The sequence below is a fragment of the Gracilinanus agilis genome, chromosome 6 (genome assembly GCF_016433145.1).
Source record: "Gracilinanus agilis isolate LMUSP501 chromosome 6, AgileGrace, whole genome shotgun sequence".
NCBI classification, from domain to species: domain Eukaryota; kingdom Metazoa; phylum Chordata; class Mammalia; order Didelphimorphia; family Didelphidae; genus Gracilinanus; species Gracilinanus agilis.
Window position 1 is genome coordinate 111,085,044 of NC_058135.1, and position 23,722 is coordinate 111,108,765.

Genomic DNA, 23,722 nt, shown 5'->3' on the forward strand with positions numbered 1-23,722 from the left:
AGCCATTGTAACAATGACAATAATAACAATATTAATAGTTAGCATCTAAATAGTCCTTTTCAGTTTGCAAAATGTTTCCCATACCTCATCTCTTCCCTGAAAAGCTCAAGTTAAGTAATAATTTTTTTTTAAGATAAGGAAACCTAGGCTCAAAAATTTAAGCAATTTGTCCCCCAAAAATGTCACAAAGCAGCAAAGCCAGAACTTGAACAGAAGACTAGATTTCAAGTTCAATGACCTGTTGCTGTTGTTCAGTTGTTTCAGTCATGTCCAACTCTTCATAACCATATTTTGGAGTTTTCTTGGCAAAGATATTGGACTGCTTTGCCATTTCCTTCCCCAGCTCATTTTACAAATGAGAAACTTAACTTAACAGGGCAAAACCACTTGACTAGTATTCCCTTGAGCCCTTCACCCTTTGCTATTTTTCTATAATTCACACTTCTAAAACAACATCACTTCATGCCATTAAATACAAGTCTGATAGCTAATAGCATCTTCCTTCATACAGAATATGGATGAGGGAGACATCTTAATCTAGTAGTCTGGATTCATGTTAAGCAAAATAGTCTTGACATTAATCAAAGCAGGGATACAGAACACTAAAGAAGAACCATAAGTCACGGCTATTTTAATTTGTGTTGACGCTATACTAACAAACAAATGTGACTTTGGATATAAAGACATAAGTGTCAAATAAGTTCTAGTACTCAAAAGTAAATTTCTAGTTCACTAAAATACAACTTAAATAAAATCAAATCTGTTGAACCTTTTAAGCACTACCATGGCAAAACTAAGTGCCACATTACACTAGCTGCGTTGGAAATATAGTATTAAATGGAAAATCTACCGAGCTTTTAAAAAGTCTTTCTTAAAGGAAGTAGTTTTTAAAAGTAAAAATATTATAAAAATAAGTTAAGCTCATCTGTTATTAGCACTCTCAAACCCCTTGCAATTAATCTACATATTTTTCATTGATTTCTCTGAGTATATGTTGCATCCCCCTGGCTAGAATATATATGCTCCTTGACTGGGAAGATTTTTTGGTTTTTTTTTTGTCTTTACATACCCATTACCTAGCAAGCACAATACCTTGAAAATAGCAGGTGCTTAATAAATTATTTCTCAACTGTTGCTTCCATATTTTTATACCTAAATTAAAATCAAACAGAACTTTATAATTGTGGTTTTATGTGGGCCATGGAAATAGGCTCAAATGTGGGATTTCTGTGGCATTAATTAATTTCCTAAAGTCCATCCAATTAACATGTTTCATGTAGGATATAAGCCTTTCTGATTCCAAGTTCTGAAACTATTCTATCATTCTTTGCTGTCCTCTCACTCAGATAGACATATACATAGATGTGTATGTACACATAAACCCCCAAATCACGAAAATATCTATATTCTTTCCTCAAATTCCTAGGCACAACGGTGTTTGGTTCTCCATGTTTAGTGATAACTTATTCAATAATCTTCCCTAAAGATCTACCTTACAAACAAACTTAAGGAAGACATGCCATGGTGGAAAAGATAGGAAACTTGGAAAGAAAGAGACCTGTTTAGTATGTATTACTCAGTTTTTGTCCCTCTTCTTTATATATATATATGTATATATATCTCATTTTCCTTAAACAATTAGGGGAAGGGTCACTGAGAATGTGTGTGTGTGTGTGTGTGTGTGTGTGTGTGTGTGTGTGTGTGTGTGTGTGTGTGTATCCTATGAATGAAAGGAAGAACCACAGAGCTAAAAGGATTAGGAGATCATCAAATGTAATCCTTTTACCACTCAACAAATCTTTCACATAAGCCAACATTTTCTTCCGGGTTTCCATTCACAAAACTTTATGAAAGTTGAAAGCCAAGGTGTCCAAGTTTTAATACAGTGATTAAAAATTTAATACCGTGATTAAAAAACCAAAAGTGCACATTGATAGACACAAGAGAGAACCACAGGTGAATATCCAATCTCCATCATCCTCAGACTCTACATGAAATACAAAAAGGATAGCCAAAGTAGGAAAGACATCAGGAATGAGGATGGAGAGGCAATAAGGTCAGAGTTCCTGATAGTATATACATGATTGAACCCAAGAGTTATTTGGAAGGTATCTGAAGGAACTCACCTAGTTTTTTGCCTCAATTAACCCATTTAAGTAAGAGCAAATTTTATAGATTAGAACATTCCACGAAATAAAAGCAGAGGTTAACTGACTAAAGTTTTGTCATAAAGAATGACTGTCCCCCTGACCAAGAAGAACCTCTGTCTTCTCAAAGCGGGCAAGTATGTGGATAGAAGGAATCTGCCATATTTTTGTTTGTAATAGCCACTAAGCAAACAGCTTTTTGAGCTACCAGTTTAGGAGGGGAGAATGAGAGTACAAGAGAATAAGAAAAGATGCAAACTTGAGAGTAGATAGCTACCATGGGGGAAGGAGGTTACATAATATTTTTTAACTAGAGAGAATTTTATACTTCAAATCAAATGCTTTCATTTCTCAGATTGACATAGAAACACCTTAAATCTGAACATTTGGGGTTTGAAATATTAAATACTAATACAATAGTTAGCACTTTGGGGAAGAAAACTTTTCTTTCTTTGAATTGATGGAGGTGGAGGGGGGAGACTCCTCAGTTTTAATTGCATATTAAACATTTTCATTTGGAGAATAAAATCACAGCTTCAATATCTAGTAAGTACTTGAATTTCACTGTAAAGCAACATTCAAATGTAGGATTCTGCAATGCCTAATATTAGGCTCCAGCTAAATTCTTGGATGATTACATAACACTGCTAATTTTTTTCAAGAAAAAGAAAAAAAGATATGCTCTTTCTTCCAGCCTCCAACATCACCATATTTTATATGCTTTAGTATCTCTCAGTTATACACGCTTTCAAAACGGCTCCCATCTGAACCCTTCTATCTATAAATCTTGGGTTCTTCTCTTGCAGGAAGTAAAATCTGTGAAAAACAGATCTATGCCTACAATCTAACCTGATTCTCCCACCCTGGATCATTTTCTCTTTTATCAACTAAACAGCCTAAGATAAACTGAGAATATGCAAAAGAAAAATGAAGGGACTTGGCCTATACAGCCTGTGATATTTAGGAACAAGTCACACTCTATCTCCATGGAGGCACACAATGCCAAACATCTGTAATGTGAAAATTGTAGTCAATCACTCACCCAGATGTTTCTTAGTAGCCAGATGTTTGACATAACGTGGACACAACATTCAAATGAATGACTAAATTTTTCATTTTGCATAGAGCCAGTCTGGGATCTCAGAGATATATACATTATATTGCATTATTGGGGGTGAGGGGGAAGATCTATTAAATTTATAAAGGTAATCCTTTTCAACTTCCATAAGCACAGCCCAACAAGAGGATTCCAGAACTAGAAAAACAAACATTCAAGTTATATATTTTTGTTTAACAAAAGCATCCATTTCTGAGAATTGCCAGCTAGGACTTCCTCCAGTTGATGCCAATTCTGGCAGAAAACCAACATTTATTTACTTAAGCTATATAATACTTTTTTTTTTCAGCATTTGCACAGGAGGGAAAAATAAAAAGCAAAAAACCAAATTGAAAAGGAAAGGTATGATGTCCTCTAAATTCCATATAAGCAAAGTGCATTTGGAGTTATAGCAGACCAAAGGCTAACGGAAGAAAATAACTATGTTCACATATGATGTGTTTTCTGAAGATCAGTTATTTTTTGCAAAATATTTTATAAGAACAATGCAATTTTTGTAGCTAAAACTGCATGTACAGCGAAGAGGCAGAGAACTCCCACCTCCTAAGCTTTTCAAGTCTGAGTCTTAAAAGAAAAACATTTGCATGCCCCGTAATCACTATTTTAAATCCTGAAAGCTAGATAGCAATGGAAAAACACCACATATGAGAACACATAATGATGGCACATATAAATATGACACAAAATTACAAGCCTTCATAAACAATTCTAAGTTCCGAAAGGAGAAAGGTATTTCTACCTTAGTTATTTTCCCTCAGTGAAGGATAACTAAAAAGCACGGCCTTAGGAAGAAATAGAATACATACCATGATAAAGTCTCTTTTCTTTGGAAAGGCAAGAAGAACAGATTTAAATTAAGACTTGGTGTATAAAAGCTGAAAGCATAGAATTTGTATCCACATAATGAACTGATGTCTCCTCTAAAGACGTCAGATTGCTGTTCAGCTAAACTATCTAAAAATACCTCCTTGCAAACACACACACACACACACACACACACACACACACACACACACACACACAAAATGAGTACAAAGAGGGTTCTTACTAAGCAGCTCAACTTGCACAAAATTGCTTAATAAGTGATAGATTTTTTTAAATGTACTTAGCAAAAAAAAAAAATTTTGTCAGAAATTTTATCCATCTCCTGTGATCTTTTACAAACTGTTTTACAAACAGAAAAAGTACAAAGAGATAATTCCTTATTAATCACTATTCTTAAATAAAAATTAAACAATTCTGAAAAGCCATCCAAATGAAGAAGAATATAATGCTCTTTAGAACTACTGGTATGACAGGGAATCAACAAAAAATGGAATTAAATTTAAAACCTTGCCTTCCCCACTATAGCTCCAGTCCTTCAGTCTATCTGGAGAAGGGAAATGTTGCTCTAACACTGCTTTCCATTTTTTTCATCCCTTAGGAAAACCAACAGTGAAATGCCAGTATTTGGAAAAGCATCCGTGGTGCCCAAGAAAAGTCCTTTAATGGACAGTGAAAACAAACAGGATCTCTCATAATATGGAAGTTATGAGTGGTCAGTTCAGCATCAGAGTAGAGTACCACTTAAGATCAAAGCTTCCTAGAAACCAGCTCAAATTAGCCACTTTCCCCCCAAGAAGGGTGAGTGGGCTCTAAGGTAGAAACAATACAGAGAAAGGCCCAAAGAGAGGTAAATGACACCTGCGAATCCTAACTCCTCATATGAGGATGTTTCTATTCTACTATTCTCTAGAAACAGCTCCATTATCAAAAAGGAAAGCAGAGGAGAAATGAAGACTAAAATTCAGGCCATTAGAGATAAGGGCCAAAATGCTACTGCTAATGCAATTACACTCTCAGGCAAGAAGAAACCAAAATCAATGGGTTCTGGATGATTATGTCTCTTCACTCTCTTTATGATTATGAACAATTTTTAATAGCACTCTATGAAATCCATAGGAACCTTCATAACATTTCGTTTTCTCTTCAAGCTTCGATATTCTTTTTTATTAAGCATTATTTGGGTCCATATGCTCATTTTTTATAGGCTACCAATAGTTAGATGGATAGCTCTGTCTGACAAGAGCTGAATGTTAATTTTTCTTTTTAATTTTACCTTCTGTCTTAATAGCAATTCTAAAATAGAAAACCAGCAAGGGCTAGGCAACTGGGGTTAAATGACTTATTCAGAGACCCATAACTGTGGAAGTGTCTGAGCCAAATTAGAACCCAGGATCTCCTCATTCCAGGCCAGGCATTCTATCCACTGTGCTACCTAGTTGCTCCTAAATTTCCAATCACTCACACCTGGGAAATCTGCAAATCCTACAAATCAAAAATTGATTTATTGTTTTATTATTTGTTTAGAATTAAGAAAATAATGGAGAAAATGCTAATGATATAGATTAAACTTAAAAATGTGTCATGGGATCATTTTTCCCCTGGAGAGTTGGTTGGTAAATATTCACTTGGACAACAACGGGTATCTTCTTTTGAACCCCCAAATAGATTGTATATGCACTAAGAACAAAGATTATGTCCAAATCATCTGGGCATATTGGGCTGGTGTATTGTAGTCTCAATAAATGTTTGCTGAACTGAAATAATATTGAGGAAATATAGTGCTTACAATGGTTATGTAAAAAAATTCTAGATTATATCTGCACCTTTAAAAACTCATGAGCAGGCCAGCTAGATGATTGAGTGGATAGAGAGCCAGGCCTGGAGATGGGAAGTCTTGGGTTCAAATCTGAGCTCAGATACTTCCTAACTGTAGTTAACCACCACTGCATAGCCCTTACCACTCTTCTGACTTAGAACAATACATAGTATTGATTCTAAGAGGGAAGGGAAGGGTTAAAAAAAAAGTAATGAGCATCACTAAGTATATGTGGCTGACAAAACACCTTCATCTAGATATTCCATAATTAATTATTGGAAAATCCTTCAGCTAGCAAAATATAAACAATGGCAGTAAATCTTGTTAGCTAAAATAAAGTTGGCACTAAAGACTTGATACCTGGAAAGCCTTCGACCAGCCCCTAATGGGGACTTGATATGTCAAAGACAACTTAGCATGCATTTAATAAAATAAAGATCAACTTGTGTCAAAAGATGAGTAATTTGTTAAATTTTACTGCATGTTTTGGTTTCCACACAAGTTTAAAGGCAATAAAATGTTTTAATAACCAAGTTAAAATTTTATTCTGTAACAAAAAGTAGATTTTCCAAAAGATACAATTCAGTTTTCCAGTTACACACTGCCAATGATATAAAATATGAGTTGCTTGGCATTTATATTCCCTTATAGCCTGACCCCAGCCCACCTTTTGAGCCTCAATTATCACTCCACAGCCCCTCACTCTTAGCCTTCAAGCTAACCTTGGAATGAAACTCTAACTTGCCTCCATGTCTTTGCACTGTCCAGGAATGACGAAAACACACTCTTTGCTCATTTCAATTTTTGGAATCTTTGGTTTCCTTCCATTAACTCAGAGTTGGACTACTACAATAGACCCGTGATTGGTATTCCTCCCTTCCCCATCCATTGTACCCTCCACTTAGCTCTTAAAGTGATCTTCATAAAGCACAGGTCTGTCCAAGACCTATTACTTCCAGGGTCAAATATGAAATGTTCTCATTCTCTCTCTCTCTCTCTCTCTCTCTCTCTCTCTCTCTCTCTCTCTCTCTCTCTCTCTCTCTCTCTCTCTTTCTTTTTCTCTCTCTCCCTCCCTCCCTCCCCCCATCTCCTGATTTTCCCAGACTTCCTTCAGGGTCCAGATAAAATTCTACCTTCTGCAAGAAGTCTTTCCTAACCCTCCTGAATGCTAGTGCCCTTCCTCTGTTGATTGTTGCCAACATATCCTGCATATACATTGCTTTTACCTAGTTGTTACATGTATGAACCATTTTTTGCCTTTCTTAGAATCCCTAGCACCTAGCTGTGTCAGTGTCTGGCACAGAGTAGGTACTTAAAATATTTGTTGACTTGACAACTCAAATACCACTTTCTGTATGAGGTTCTGGATGTTACTGCAAAATTACCGTGCATTTGCTCTATGCTTGTGTGTGTGTGTGTGTGCGCACACACATACATGTCTTTGATTCGCTAGGATGTTTCCTGGAGGACAGGGACTGTATGGGTTTTATTCTTTATCCCCCATATTTATTGCCAGTTTCACTTAGCTGTCATGGAGCACGTGTAAACTTATGCTGTACTTTATTTTATCCTATTAAAACCACTTCCCCAAACAGACCATAAACCCATTTAAGAATAAGGAGACAATGTCTAAAAAGATTACATTCCACTGAGGCATACAACATGTTCACAGCAAGTAATCACAGGATTTTTACAAAATAAATACAAAGTTTTAGAGGTAAAAATAACAATAAGGGAAATCAGGAAAAGTCATAGATGAGTGAGTGAAGGTAAAAGAAGAGATGTGAGTGAAACTGTAAAGGAAGAAGCTACAAGACCTGGCATAAGGGAATAGGTAAGATAAAGGAGATGGGGGGGAAAAAAATCAAAGATGGTTCCAAGCTTTTGAACCTGAGAGACTAGAAAAATGGTATCACTGTTGAGTGGACATTAGTTCTGTTTCGAGTACTCTGAGTTTGAAGGATCAGTAGACATCCATGAGGGCTGTCCAGTAGGCAGGTAAAGATGTAAGAAAAGTACACATAAAAGAGATTAAGCCTAGATTTGGGACACACTTAAATAGATGTGGTAATTTGACTTACGGGAGAACATGAGATCCCCAAGGAGGACAACACGGAGGGAGAAGAGATTGCCCTTGACAACACACTCGCTTGGGGGAAAAGCTGATGAACCAGTGAAGAAGCCTGAGAAGGAACAGTCAGCTTCATATGTATAAAATGACTTGCCCTCTCTGGGACTCAGTCTCTCATTTGTAAAATGAGCAGATTAAACTACATGACTTCAAAGATCTCATTCTACATGAATATCTAGGCTTCTATAATCTTGCATGTAAAAGTAGGAAAGATGTCATGGAAGCCCAGGAAAGTGTAACATGGAAAATGGCAGGGTGGAATTCCTGCAAGATACAGGGTGAAGCCTCACCCAGAATTCCTGTATCTTGCAGGAATTCCACCCTGCTATTTTCCATGTTACAAAAGAGATTAAAAACCAAGGGGAGGAAGTTATTGTGTATCACATTTTGAGATCTCCAAGAATGGAGATAGCCCTCGAAAACCTACTCAATCTTTATTTTTTCATAGCATTTACAGTCTCCCCCTCATTGTGCTCACAGGATGAAGTCCAAACTCCTTAGCTAGGCACCTCAGGGCCTACACAATTCAGCCACCTTCTACTCCCCAAAACTTGTTTCTTGTACTTCCACTACAAGAACCTCTGCTCAAACCAAACTATTCTCTGAGTATAAGAAATACAGTTGAGAACAAGAAAGTTTCTGCTTTAGTTCTTGCTAGTCTTCCTACCTGGAACTTCCCCCTCTCTCCTCTCTGTTGCACAAAATCACCAGGTATTTACTCTGTGTTTGGGGTGTGGGTGTGGGTGTGTGTACCCATACATAGACACACACACATATCATACATCCATCTATCTATATACACACATGTACGTACGCACATGTCCTCTCCCCTTTTTGGATGATAGAATCTCAGGTTTTGACCAAGAAGTATTCTTAGAAGGCTGTCTAGTCTGACCATTCTCATTTTTTTTTTAAAAACCCTTGTACTTCGGTGTATTTTCTCATAGGTGGAAGAGTGGTAAGGGTGGGCAATGGGGGTCAAGTGACTTGCCCAGGGTCACACAGCTGAAAGTGGCTGAGGCCGGGTTTGAACCTAGGACCATGACCATTCTCATTTTGAAGAATTATCCCTGGTCGCACAAGTAGTATGAGAGGTGGAATTTGAGATCAGATTTTCCTGACTCCATAAATTTCCACTATCACTCCATAAATCTCAACAATGAGAGGCAAGTATGATTAGGGCAACTATGGGCAAAACCCTCACTAATCCTACTAACCTCTAAAAGTTGCTGTGGAAAAATAAAAAGCGTTTTGTAAACCATTAAATATTAGAAAATTGTGATCTGTTATTCAAGGGCTGGCTGAAGCCCCACCCACTCCATTAAGCCTTATTTCTCAGTGGTCATTCCCCAGCCCCACCCTGGCCCAATTCCTATAATATTCATTGTCTGTTTCACTTAGATATCTCAGAGCATGTGCCAAATTAAGATTAGTTTTATTGTAACCCAACTATTCTATCTCCCCAACTAGAATATAAAAATTTTTGAAGTTAAGGATATGCATTCAATAGTCTCAGCACAGTGTCTATTCTCTAGATAATAGAAACTCAATATTCACTATTTTGAATTAAACTCTCCTACAAAAAGTAAATAAGCAGAATATAGAAAATAGCAAAAAAAAAAAAAAATCCAAAACATAAAAGGAGATAGTTATAAGGACAGCTTTATCTTGTTACTATCACATCTGCCCACTTTCTATTTTGAGGGAAAATGTTGTGTTCAATGAGTATTCATATCAACTTAAATCCTTTTTCATGTCTTAATGCCAGTATTGTTCATCTTGGAAAGGAAAGAGTCACTACTTGGAAATGAAGGGCTACTTCCCTAAATGCTGTGCCCTCACTTATTAAAGATGCTAAAGCAGAATTATACATAGGTGTTCAAGAAACATTATTCAGTGTTATAGTCTTTCATGTAACTCTTTATTGTTGAAAAATAAATTAATTAACTCAAGTTTGTGCATTTCTAGAGATCAAAAGTTGTCTGAATGTTTTATTTATTATTCAGTCAGGTTCTTGATCTCAATTAAGTCATCGCTTCAGGCGTTTCTAGACTAAACAACTTTTCTAATCCCACCACTTCATTTTTTGAGTTTCTCTTCAATGAAGAATCCTCAGTCTTTCTCCAAAGACACCTGCTACATTTATCAGTGGTGGTGATGAATCATGGCTCAATGAAATGGAGTAGGATAAAGAAATCTATGCAAGTGTTAGAATACCTGGGTATGATCACATTGCCTCTTTCCTCCTGAACTCCCCCTATTAATTTAGCCTCCCAGATTTTAATAAATTCAACCTGGATACCAGAGTAAAGGGTAAAATTCCCATTCTCTTACTTTGTACTGTTATATATGTTGCATTTTTAAATTTAAATTTTGTTTTATTTATTTTATTTGCAGTTTTAAAAATTACTTAAATAATTTTGAAGCCCATCTTAATCTAAGGTATAATCAATATTATCTTAGATGGAAACTGAAAAGTACTTAATTTCATTACTTAAACATAACACATTATACATTAAATTAAAATTAATTAATTAAAACTTAAATTAAAAATATTATATATATATTATAATAATATTATATATTATTAGGTACTTAATTAAAACTTGTTAAATTCAACTGAACTAAATCCACATGACTACAGACCAGATTTAGGTTGACTGATGAACTCCATTATGGCAATATGGTGTCTCTAATCAATGAACCACCAAAAGAGTTACTTCCTAGGATTTATTTCTCCTTAGTGCTTATGAATCAATTGTTTAATTTTTATCTAGTGCCATATAACTGGAGCTAAAATCAAACTACTTAGCACATAATTTAAGGTAATCATTTTTTTTTCTTTTCCAATCCCAAGATCCTCTTAGCACTGCTATAAGCATCCTAATAGTCTTTTAAAATTCTATTGTATAACTTTCCATCCTAGCAGAGCAATATCCGCATTAAGGTTGTCTCATCACAAGTTACTTGGGAGATGCTTTTAAACATTCCTTAATAGCTGCATTTTCAAAGTCAAGAGAAAGATAAAAGTCAGCGAGTAAACTGAACAAAAGTGTAAAACCTTTTGCTCCTTAACTTAGGAAAAGTTAATAAGGAAATGCTAAATCAAATTGGGGATATTTATTTTTATTATCTCCATTATCTAGCAATGTTTTGCATATAGTGCTTAATAAATGCCTGTTGGAATGAAATACAGTTGGAAAAATACTTTTTTTTTAAAATTTGGTTTCTAGAAGTCCCAAACACCTAAGTATAAAAGTATTGAGATCAAAAGACTATAGAGAAATATTTAGATTTTACTTTACTTTCTCAATGGTAATATATACACACTCTGCACAATAAACTTGATAAGGATATTAGGTAAAATATCAATAATCCAAGGGGTAAAAATGTCACCATGTGTTTATGCTTTTTATAACCTAGAGAAAAAGAATTTTAGCTTTCATTTTATCTAACATTTTAATTAAATATTAGTGGTAGGGGCAGCTAGGCGGTTCAGTGGATAGAGATCCAGGTCTGGAGACAGGAGGTCCTGGTTCTAAATCTGGTCTTAAGACATATCACTGATGTGTGACCCTGGGGAAGTCATTTAACCCCAACTGCCTAGCCCTTAAGGGATACTAAGTAAAGGTTTTAAGAAAAATGTCAATGGAGCTTTTCCTGATACGCTTCTGTAAAAAATGTTACAATATAGTTAAAAACATCCTGGAAAATCCTTCATATACTAAAATGATGACTGGGTTAAGCAGGCCATTTTGCCCTACTTTGCTTGTTGCTTTTGCTAGTGTACTCGAAATGACAGCTAGCGAGAGAAGCAAATGAAACTATTTTTCCTCACTAAAGGGATTATAATTATGAGGGTATCTCATTTCATTCCATTTAAACAAACATTTATTATAGGCCTAATAATGCTTAAGTTGAACTGAGCTAGATGCTAGAGATACAGCCCAAAATGAAGCGTTCTGGCACAACACTCAGAGCCACAACAGGGAAACAGATAAATATGCAGAGCAAAGTAACAGAAAAGAAATTTCCACCTTTTTGAGTGAGTGTATTAACTGCTGGAAATCAGGAAAGGTATCAAGGAAGAAGTCATCCTTTAGCCACTCTCTGAAGAAGGAGATTCTAAAAGGCTTAAGGCATCAACAGAGAGTGCCTAGTAGACACTCTGCCCGGCCAAAATTATAGTTGTGGAAGATGGAAGAGTGTGTACGGGGAAAAGCTAGTTGGCATGGGAACTACTTTTTCCCTGCTGCCTAAATCTAGAAGAGTGTCCACACTGTATCAATACAAAGAAAATGGGGCAAATGTTAGGGGTTAAGAACTTCAGAATGTCCATAATGTGCCTGTGAAACAAACTGCTCTGAAATGTTACAATGCTCTTACTTTATTTTTTGAAAAGCATTAGAATAAGGACAACTAGTTGGCTCAGGGAAGTGAGAACCAGGGCTGGAGACAGGAAGTTCTAGGTTTAAATCTGGCCTCAGATACTTCCTAGCTGTGTGACCCTGGGCAAGTCACTTTACTTCAACTGCCTAGCTCTTACCATTCTTCTGTCTTAGAACTGATACTTACCATGGATTCTAAGACGGAAGGTAAGGGTTTAAAAAAAAAGGTTTAAAAAAAAAAAAAGAAAGAAAAGCATTAGAATAAATACCTGGGTTGTGATTTTATAATATAGTAGTCTAAAGAATTAAACCTTTTAGTTTAGATTTAATCAAAATTTATTCAAGAGGGTACCAATGTAGTCACTGGTATTATCTAACAAAAAAAAATACATCAGCACAAAAGAAATATTGAAGGTTAATTCAGACACAATAAATTTCCAAAGTAAAGAATCAGTTCTTGAGATCTTCTTCAAGAAGGCAAATTTTTGTATAATTTAATAATTTTAATACCTGGTCAATGGGAAAAGACCAAAACCTACTTTGGTGGGCATGAGGATATCTTTTCCTTTTTCACTGTAGGTGTAGGTAGGTTGGGTCCAAGCTCTATAATCACTATTGGCATAACCTTGGGAAAATCATTTAAACATCTCTTAAGTCACAAGTTTCTCTTCTATAAAATGTGGCTAGTAATATCTGTCCTACCTTCAAAAAGGACTTTTGAAAGGATAAATCTTAATGCATTTGAATGCACATTCTACACACCATTTTCAATTATGCAAAATAATATGGTTTAGAAAATGCACGCAAACTTAAGATTTTTTTTTAAGCTAAGTGCATCTATTACATTTCCATTCACAGGAAACATAAAATGTGAGTGTACATTTACCGTTTTTTTTTTTAATGGCTACAGGCTCTTTCAAAGGTCTTATTGACAGAGAACTCTTAGCAATATCTTGTCTCCCTCTTCAAGGCAGTATACATTTTTCAAGTCCATAAAGTCTAGAAAAACCATTACTCCCAACTTGACTCCCAACTTCTCTGATGGAAATACACTGATTACTGAGAAAATCAGAAGAGAGTTTTCATTTTTTACAAACACTTCAAAGAGTAAGACTGTTCTGACTATCTTTGCTATTTTCATCTATAAAAATAGTGGGGATCAAAAGATTAAAATCCTCACAGGCTTTTTACAGTCACATTTATTACCCTGTCTTCCTAAGAGGCTTATGGTTACAGTCTGATATCATCAGACCATTAAGCACTTATTATGAAAGGTTAGATTTGACATCTTTAGTTAAATTAGTGGGCCTTTGACCTAATGAAAAATCATCATACCTAGGTGTTCTCATTATAACTTATAATTCTAAGATAAACCTTAAAAAAAAAAGTTTACTACATAAGATGTAAATGGAAATTTCTCACTTAAAATAGGTTCCTACAAATAAAATCAATTAATTCAATTTGAAATTTTCAGCATCACAATAGAAATTAAATTGGCCAATAGAATTAATAATATGAAGCTTGGGCTTTTTTTGGCTTGGGGCTTTTTCTTGGAATTTGTAAATTATGAACGAATTAATAATGCTTCCTTGGTGGACAATTAGCTAAATTATACATAGAAATACATTTCCTGAATTGGAAAGTCTGTTACATCTTAAGTGTATACAAAGCCAAACCAGGGCTAAGAAATATTTAAGGTCACCATTAAAAGACTGCAAAAGGCAATGTACTTTTTTTAAAAACCTAATATGCAATAGAAGACCATTATCTAAAGTTGCTGGACATAGCCACACGTGGAATATTAAAATGACCCCACATCTAAGTGAGAAACACTTGCTCTCACAGTGGTGAAGCCAAATATTTTGTCAATATTTTGGCTAACTTGTTCTTCTTATCCTAAGGTTTCAGTTGTAAGTTATACTAGTGCAATTTTTCCATTTTGCATTGAAGATCATTTTCAATCTCTACATGTCTCATGATTTCATTTTCTCCTAAGAGAAATTATGAAGTGATTCAACAGCTGACATTGTTCTGTGTCACAGACAGGGCAATAAGTAGGAAGTAGTACCACTAGGTGGTCACTGGGGGTAATGTTTATGTGATCCAATGTAAAAAAAAAAAAAAAAAAAAAAAAAAAAAAAAAAAAAAAAAGGCAGCAAGGAGACTGAAAACATTGTGACATAAATACTATTCTAATTGTCAGCAATATCATAGCCAAGCCATGTTAATAAACATACACCATTAAAATTCTAATTGTTTTTATTGAGACTACTTTTGATGGAGTAGACTTATTTAGTAAGAAGGCATACTTCCTGCCTATAAGTTTAATTTCTTTTTTATTGTTCAGGGAGAAATGGGATGGGAGAGGGAGGTGGTGGTGAAGGATAGGAGACCAGGGTCAGGAATGGATGTGTTATTTCATTTACATAGGTAACTGACAGCATAGATATCCCCAAGATCAATACTCTGTAAGGTGACAGGTGCTTTGGGTACTGAAAAGATTTTTTAAAAAAATGTCCATATTCCCACAGTATGTGGCAGAAGCAGGATTTGATCCCAAGATCTGAGACAGGTGAAAACTGCATTATTGATATAATTATGTACATCAGTACAAAGAAGCATAAAATCACCATTATGTAGGAAGTGATGCTTATCATGTTTGGTTAGTATTACATTGAGTCAGAACTCTAAAATAAGGAAAAGTTTTCTCAAAGAAATGACCTTTGAGTTGGGATGGAGAAAACCTGAGAAAGGAAGGGATGTTGACACTGACATTATAAATACACCTGATTTGGGGGGGGGGGGGTCAGCTAGGTGGCTCAATGGGTTGAGATACAAATCTAGAAACAGGTGGTCCTGTGTTCAGATCTGACCACAGATGTGACCTTGGGGCAATTCACTTAACTTCCACTGTCTAGCCCCAGAGTATTGATTCTAAGATGGAAGGTAAAAGATTAAATATTATGTGTGTAATACACACACAAAGTAGTTGGACAGAGTGCATTATTAATAAAATAAGAGGTAACAAGTGTTCTTTAATACAAATGGTTAAGTAATTAAGGCCTTTGGAAAAAAGTTGGGATTTGATGCTTTAGAAAATTATCATTTCTTTCAGGATTAGATTTGGTGACATTCCCTGATAAAGGCATTTAGAAATGGCTTCAAAATAAAAAAAAAATTACTGTATAACTGGGATTATTGTTGCCTGGACCAACCCCACCAACATGGTCTCATCCCATGCCTAAACAGTTCAATGGGAAAAGCAACAAAGATTTTTTTTTAAAAGAATTAACTGTTGTGGTCCTGAAAGCTCAGTTTTCTATTGCAGGGTATTTCTGTCTTTTTCAACTATAAAGTATTGAGGACAAAAGTTGTGGTTTGTTTCCTTTTTTTTTTTCATGGCAATGAAGGTGCCTTGAGTCAAATTTATAACAGGGCAGAGGACAGAAATATTTAAGATGCTAACTAGAGCATAGGAATCCGTTCCAATAGGAAAAGTCACAAGTTGATTTTATGGAAAATACTTTGTTAGATACTAAGGGATATTACAGATGATTAAGGAACTATTCCTTTCTTCAAGGAGTGCACAGTCTATAAGAGAAGATAAGGAGAGTTTACTTAAATTTCTGAGGAGGGATGGAAAATATTATGAAACTATCCATGGGAAAGATAAACCTGAGAGGCAAAGGGAGATGAGAAAACTGATCAGATAAATGAATCAGTCAGAGCAAACTGTTTGATAAAGGATCACTTTCTATTTATATGAAAAAAAAATGCAGATGTTGTTAAGTGTTAAAATTAATGGTTTGGCTAAATATATGAAACTTATATTTTATTTACAAAAGAGATGGAAAGAGTAAAAGCAAAGGAATACAAAAGGGTAAAGAAGACATCAACCTATCTAACTAAATATTGTTCCAGTGCTTGGTTCAGCCAGGACTTGTTAACCTTCAACCAGAATTAAACTCTCTCTAGAAGACAGGAAGGGAAAGCCAGTTATCCACTCACCCAAGTTCCCTCCAAGAGGCACTTCAAGACAATGACTAGAGCTGAAGGTGACTCCTGAGGCCAACTTTCTTCTTTTGTAGCCGACATTCTTCTTGCAGCCAACTTCTTTCTTAGAGTCATCTCTCTCCTTGGAGTTCACTCTCTTATTTTTAGCCTCAGAAATTCATGGCTTTTATAGTGGCTTCTTGTCTCCTCCCCTCTTCACAGGGGCCAATCATAGCTCCCAAATTGTCTAGCACTGCCCTCTTGGCAGTGTTTGTGGGAACTAGTTCACACCTTCTGGAGGGGTGAATACTCATCAAAGGGAATCACACTTCTGAGGGTATGAACAAGTTTCTGACTGTTTGAGTTAGAAATTATTTTGCTGACTTCTCACCTAGCACTAGGTAAGCTGTGAATTCACAAAGTGGTTTGCCAGCTCTTCCACCTAGTTCAAGCTTGTGTTGATTCAAAGTTATCGTTAACCAAAGTTTTAACTCCAACTAGGCAAAGAGAATAAAGGTTTGACTTTTCACATGTGTGAACTCAAAGAGAAACAAGAATTACTTTTTACAATGTGGGCAAAAGGATTAGATAATACGGTGAACTCTTACTGAATTGAAAGGATAAGCACTAATAGTTCCCCATCAATTTAGAAGAGGGTTTCCAGTTGTGTCATATGAAAATAATTGTACATTTTTACCAACAGCTTGGAAGAAAGTTATAGATGAAATGCTAATCACAGTGGCAAATGACCCAAAACTAGAAGACAGATAACATACAAGATGACAATCAAGATTCAAAGATCCTGACAGTCCAGAAAACAGAACTGAATTCAACAAGATGAAATTTAATTTAATAGGGATAAATTTCAAGTCTTACACAAGTTCAAGAAATAAATTTCACAAGTACAAGAAGGGTGAGGTGTATTTAGAAAACAATGTCTGAAAAAATCTGGCAGCTTTGGTGGATTTATGAGTCTATTCAATGAGTCAACACTGATATGACAGCCAAAAAAACCTAATGTGATTTTTGCCTATATAATAAAGCATTTTTCAGGAAAAAGGGACATGGTAGTTTATTTGAATATTCTGCCCTATGCAGATCATATAAGAAGTAGAGTTTTACTTCTATTCGCCATATTTTTGGATAGAAAATCTCTAGGCCAGCAAATATTAACAAGAAAGGAACAAGCACATTGTATGATGGTCCACAAGTCTATGTATTAGTAACCTCCATCTGTACTAAACTAAGATTTCCCCATTATCCTTGCAGAAGAGTATATATTCACCTTTCTGGTCCCAGCCAAGCCTGTATTTCCACACCTTCATTGCCATGGAAAACAAAAAGGAGGCCCCACCAAAAGGTGCATAATGCAAAGCTAAATTTTATGATAAAATATACTGTTACTTATGACATTTCTGAGTTATACAAATTGAGGGCAAGTCTTCCCATTGAATTTATTAGATATATGACATCGAGCAATTCACTTTACCAGTCCTTCTCTGGCTCAAAGATCCTTTAATCTGTAATGGATCAAATGGTGTCTAGGACCACTTGTATCTCTAAATCTATGGTCCTAATGAGAGCATCATTTGGTGGTAGCTCCTGTAAACTCAGGGCTAGGGCCCAAGAACAGAAAAGGAAGCCCTAGCTGTTAGAAAAGCATTGTTAGTCTCTGCCTATTAAGTCACAGCTCATTTAAGAACAAAAAGGAGATGAAAGTTAGGAAGGAGATTTCAGTAATTCACATGATAAACAGGACCTTGGGTCAAAGTGCTGGCATGTCAGCCAAATTTAAAAAGAAAGAACCGATCTTTTATCAGAGGTCACCAAACTATGGTCCAGAAGCCTATTTGGATACTGACCTGAGGAGCTAATGTGTTTTAGAGCTATAAATAAAATTTTATTGTATTTTAAAATGTAAAAACCATTCTCAGTTTGCAGGCTGTACAAAACATGGCACTGGCTAGAGTTTGCCAATTCCACCCCTCCCACCCACATTTTTAAATGAAAAAAGAAAAAGCCATTTTTGTGACAGCTGATCAGAGATGTGGGAAGCAAAGGAATGGTGCCTACATGATGCAACAAATCAATGCAACCTATTTTTCACTGGCATTTCAGGCGAGCTTCTTGCTGACTGTGTTCTTCAGTATCAAGTGCTTGCATGTTCCTGTTTGTTTCTCCATGCTAACTCTGATTATGATAAATCCCTAAAGAACAGGGGCCGTGTCACTCTAAATATATTTTGAGAAATACAACAGTGTTATAACCATTTGAGTTTTCCAATTTCTATGTGGGAGTCGCTGTAAGAAATGAATAGAGGGTTGGGCTTAATCAGGAAGAACTAATCTTGTCTTCCCTTTAACCCATAATAGTTGGGTTTGGAGGACCAAGGAGAAGTCACTTAAACCTCTTCAGATCTAAAGAACTCTCAAGACTAAAATAATAGACAAATGGCTGATGAGAGAGAGAGAGAGAGAGAGAGAGAGAGAGAGAGAGAGAGAGAGAGAACACCAAGTGGGGGGAGAAAGACAAGACAGACAGATAGGAAAGTGTGAGGAGAGACAGACAGTCCAGTCTCTGGGTACCACACCATGTTATTTAAAAAAAAAAAAATACCATGTCTGAAGTGTGGTCCACATGGGATCTACTTATTGATACCAAAGGAATTTTTAACAATGGAATGCTAACTCAGGAGAGTGAATGAAGATAGAAGACCAAGAGAGAATTCTAGGCTTAGAGAAATAGAAGAAACACTGAAAGCTCATAGAGGTGAGATCACTCTAGACCATTGTTAAGATTATCAATATTTTTAAAAAGACACCAAGACTCCTCTTTTCCATCACCCCTAGTCCATACTAAATCTCTTTCTATATTTTTCACTCCCCATACCCCACCTAAGATATCCAGAACCCAACTCATGAATACTATGAAACATGATTCACACCTCCTGATAGAAAGGTGATGACCCAGAGGTGAAGAATGAGACATTTTCAGAAACATTCAGTGTGTGAATTTGTTTTGCTTAACTGTAGTTATTTGTTACATGCACTTTTTAAAGCACATAAGAGATTCAAAGTTTTATATACAATTTTTTTCCTAATCTTTATGGATGGAAATATTCATATTAGATAATGTTCACTAAGTTTAAATTTTGTTCTAAACTTTCCAAATAGGACACCAAGACGTCTTTAAAAGTCTTCATTTTAACTCCAGTCCAAAAAAGGCTTTGGAGTAAAAATTTTTAAGGTTTTTGTTTTTATTATTTTTTTAAGTTAGGGTTTTAGGTGACAATAAAAGCATAAGTGAGGTGGATATAAATGTCCATTTCCTCTGTTTAGCTTATGGTGCTACCCTAGCAAAAACACCAGCCCACTAGGTGGCAAGGTGGAAAGAATGTTGGACTCAGGAAGATCTGAGTTCAAATTCTGCCTCAGACATTTAACCTCTCAATCTCAGTTTCTTCATCTATAAAATAGTGATAATAATAATAATAATAATGATAATAATAATAATAATGATAATAATAATGATAACACCTACCTTACCTTATAGGATCAATTGAGATAATATATGTAAAGAACTTGGTTATTATTAGTATCATGAACTTAAAAGTTATAAGATCCAAAACAGGATTTTTTTACAGATGAGGAAATTGAGGTCCTGGGAGATTAAGTGACCTGCTCAAGGTTAACACATGTCAAAAGTACCTGAATCTGGAACTTGATTCTCAAATTTTCACCATTTCTACTGCAACACAAATAAACTAGACTTTGAAGTACACCAAGAAGAACTTGGATTAGATTATTTTCAAAATTCTGACAATAAAAGCAGGTAACTATTGAAAAAGATATTTAAAAAGGTTGAAAAAATCTCTGTATTTATAGCTGCACTTTTTGTGGTAGCAAAAAACTAGGAAAAAAAAAACAACTGGAGGGTATGCCCTTCAACTGGGGAATGGCTGAACAAATTGTGGTATATTCTAGTGACGGAATACTATTGTGCTGAAAGGAATAATAAACTGGAGGAATTCCATGTGAACTGGAAAGACCTCCAGGAACTGATGCAGAGCGATAGGAGCAGAGCCAGAAGAACATTGTACACAGAGACTGATATACTATGATAAAATAGAATGTAATGGACCTCTGTACCAGCAGCAATACAATGACCCAGGACAATTCTGAGGGATTTATGGTAAAGACGCTACCCACATTCAGAGGAAGGACTGCAGGAGAGGAAACATATAAGAAAAACAAGTGCTTGAACACATGGGTTCATGCAGACATAATTGGGGATGTAGACTCAAGACGATCACACCAATGCAACTATTAATAATATGGATATAGGGGCAGCTGGGTAGCTCAGTGGATTGAGAGCCAGGCCTAGAGACAGGAGGTCCTAGGTTCAAATCCGGCCTCAGACACTTCCCAGCTGTGTGACTCTGGGCAAGTCACTTGACCCCCATTGCCCACCCTTACCACTCTTCCACCTATGAACCAATACACAGAAGTTAAGGGTTAAAAAAATAATAATATGGAAATTGGCCTTGATAAATGACACATGTTAAAACCAGTGGAAAATGCGCATCAGCTATGGGGGATGGGGAGAGATGAAGGGGAAAGTAAGAACGTGAATCATGTAACCAAGGAAAAATTTTTAAAAAATAAAAAAATAAAAAAAAAATATCTGTAAGACTTTAAAAAATAAGACAAATTATTACCTGGCTTGAAATCATCAAAACATAACCTTGCCTCAAGTCAGGAATATGGATTAAATGACTTAAAATGTCCCATCTGAAGCTGTTAATCAATGAAAAATCTATCAGCCTAGATGCACAGAGTATATGGTATACAAATTAAACATTAACATTTATAATACATAAAGTAAGACTCTGGAGGAGAGAAAAAAGGTGGAATGGTTTATTAATGAATATCCAAACCAAGTGATACTTTAGCTTTTGGAAGATGTCTTTTGTTCATTTTTTTTCTCTTTACTAAGTCTGTTTAATTATATTTATAGGAGAACTGATTGTGAAATGATTAGCTGTTTACTAAAGACATTTTTTTTTTTAATTTTAAACCCTTAACTTCTGTGTATTGGTTCATAGGTGGAAGAGTGGTAAGAGTGGTAAGACATTTTTAAACAAGGACCAGAAATGTCTTTCCTGTTCCTAAAAGTAAGACTTTTCTCACCTAAAACTCATAATAACACAGGGATTCTCTGAAGTGAGCCTATGTAAACATACTGTATACACTGGGAAGATGAAAATAAATTTCTTGTTCGTTAGCAGAGGAAAAGGATATAGAGTTTGCATCCAGGATTTCATGGAATGATTCCAAAAATGGAGACTGGTGAGGTGACCCTGTCCTTGAGCAAAACAATGTAGCTCATTGCATGGTGTCAGGATTCCTTTTTTGCCAATACATTGGAAATCCTGCCCCAAGAGAATGATTTATCTACATAGGAAATGTCTATCCAGACTGCTAGCTTCCCATTAGGCATAATAAAGTTTAGGCCAAAAAAAGTCATGGCAGAAAGCACAGCACCTAAAAGACTATAGACCATATTACTTAAGTTGCAACCTAATTTTAAGTCATTAAAAAAAAAACAAAACATACTGGGGGTACACACACACAACTAACTTGTAACAAATGTAATGTAATGGATATGTCAAACTATGTCAAAACAATCAAGGTAAAAGAAAAAGTTCTTCGTATATGTAATACTACTGAAATTGAATCTTGATAGTCCAGTTATAAGGAAGAAAACAGATGGGTTAGGGCAAGGAACATTAGTCCAGAATTATGAAGACGTAAGTTCAGATTTAGACTCAGACAACTTACTTTCTGTGTTTAAGTCATTTAACCTGTCTGCCTTAGTTTTGTCCCATACGATTGTTTTGAGATAATGCAAGATAATAAAAGTGTTTCTCACAATGACGACACACTATACAATATTCTTCCTACACTTCAAGAGGTCTTCCAGCCTCTATCCTCTCATTTTCTAAGCATTTCAAACTTTAAAACATTAATCCACTTCACTGCCCATAAATATGCATTTTAATAGCTTTTACTGCCCCACCATTTTCCAACAAACACCCGTCACTCTGAAAGGCTGATCTCTCTCCTAGAAGAAATCATGATGATTATTCCATTTCCATTGTGGCTCACACCTTTCTCTTAGCCTGGAATATCCACCTTATTATCTAGCGACATGAGTCAAGCAATAAGAAGAATCCTAGAATACTAGATTAAAACCAGAAAAGATCATTAGAGTCATCTTGACCAAACTCATTATTTTACATATAAGGAAACTAAAAGTGCTTACCATGATCTAAAGTGATAAGAGGAATGAAAGATACGGTGCCTAATACTGTGGTGCCTAATACTGTTCGTTGAAGAGGGAAGAATAAATGTGCTCCAATTAGAGATCGTGCATGTACACACAACAGAAATTCAGATAGGAGAGGGATCATTGTGGAAAAGAGTAGAGAGCAAATATTTCACAAGTAAGGAAAAGTCTTGAGCTGAATCTTGAAGGATGGGTAAGATTTAAAAAGGAAAACAGAGAATTAAAAGGTAGTTTTGGTTTTTGAGACAGAGACTGAATAACGAATTTGGAGAGAGAAGACCTGAGTTTCGGCTCTGTCATTTCCTTTTTCACCTAGGACAACCTTATTTTCTCACCTGAAAAATGAGGAGATTGGACTAGATGATTTTAGAGATAGGTAAGAAAGGACCAGATCCTAGAAGCCTTGAAAATAAGACAAAGGAGTTTAGATCAGACATGGTTGTTCCAAGTTGATGAAGGAAATTAATGAAAATGTTGTAGGGTCATAAGTGTGGCAGCAAAATGCAGAATTTCCTAGAAATTCAATAGCAAATAAGTGAATCGGTTAAGAGATTACTGTAATAATTAAAATACGAATTTAGCAGAATCTTACCAAAAGGAAAGCAATATGAATGAAGAGATAAGATAGAATCAAAAGAATATTTTAAAGAAAGAAATAAGATTTGGCACTAGAGATTCTTTTACATGGTAAATGAAGGTTGGAGAACCAGTTTATTTGACATAATTGAGCTTAGGAGACTAGAAGAATAATGGTACTACTGCCAATAATGGGAAGGAAAGCCATGTACAGTTTTGGGGAGGGGAAAAGAGAAAACTTTGGTTTAGATAGAGTCTATGTGTGTGTTTAAAACCCTTACTTTCTGTCCCAGTAATGACTCAGTAAAGACAGAAGAGTATGGGCTATGCAAATGGGGATCAGGGACTTGCCCAGGGTCACACAGATAGGAAGTGTCAAAT

General features: G+C 35.6%; 1 protein-coding gene across 6 annotated transcripts in view; it reads right to left on the reverse strand.

Moving 5' to 3' along the window:
• Positions 1 to 23,722, reverse strand: part of RAPGEF2 (Rap guanine nucleotide exchange factor 2) — a 320,910-nt gene that overhangs the window by 80,080 nt on the left and 217,108 nt on the right. Inside the window, exon 3 of one of the 6 annotated variants that reach the window (XM_044681468.1) lies at positions 12,032 to 12,073. The exons of the other annotated variants lie outside the window; for them this stretch is intronic. Within the exon in view, the coding sequence (XP_044537403.1) occupies positions 12,032 to 12,073 (42 nt within the window). The remainder of the gene's footprint in view (positions 1 to 12,031; positions 12,074 to 23,722) is intronic. 6 annotated transcript variants of the gene reach the window in all.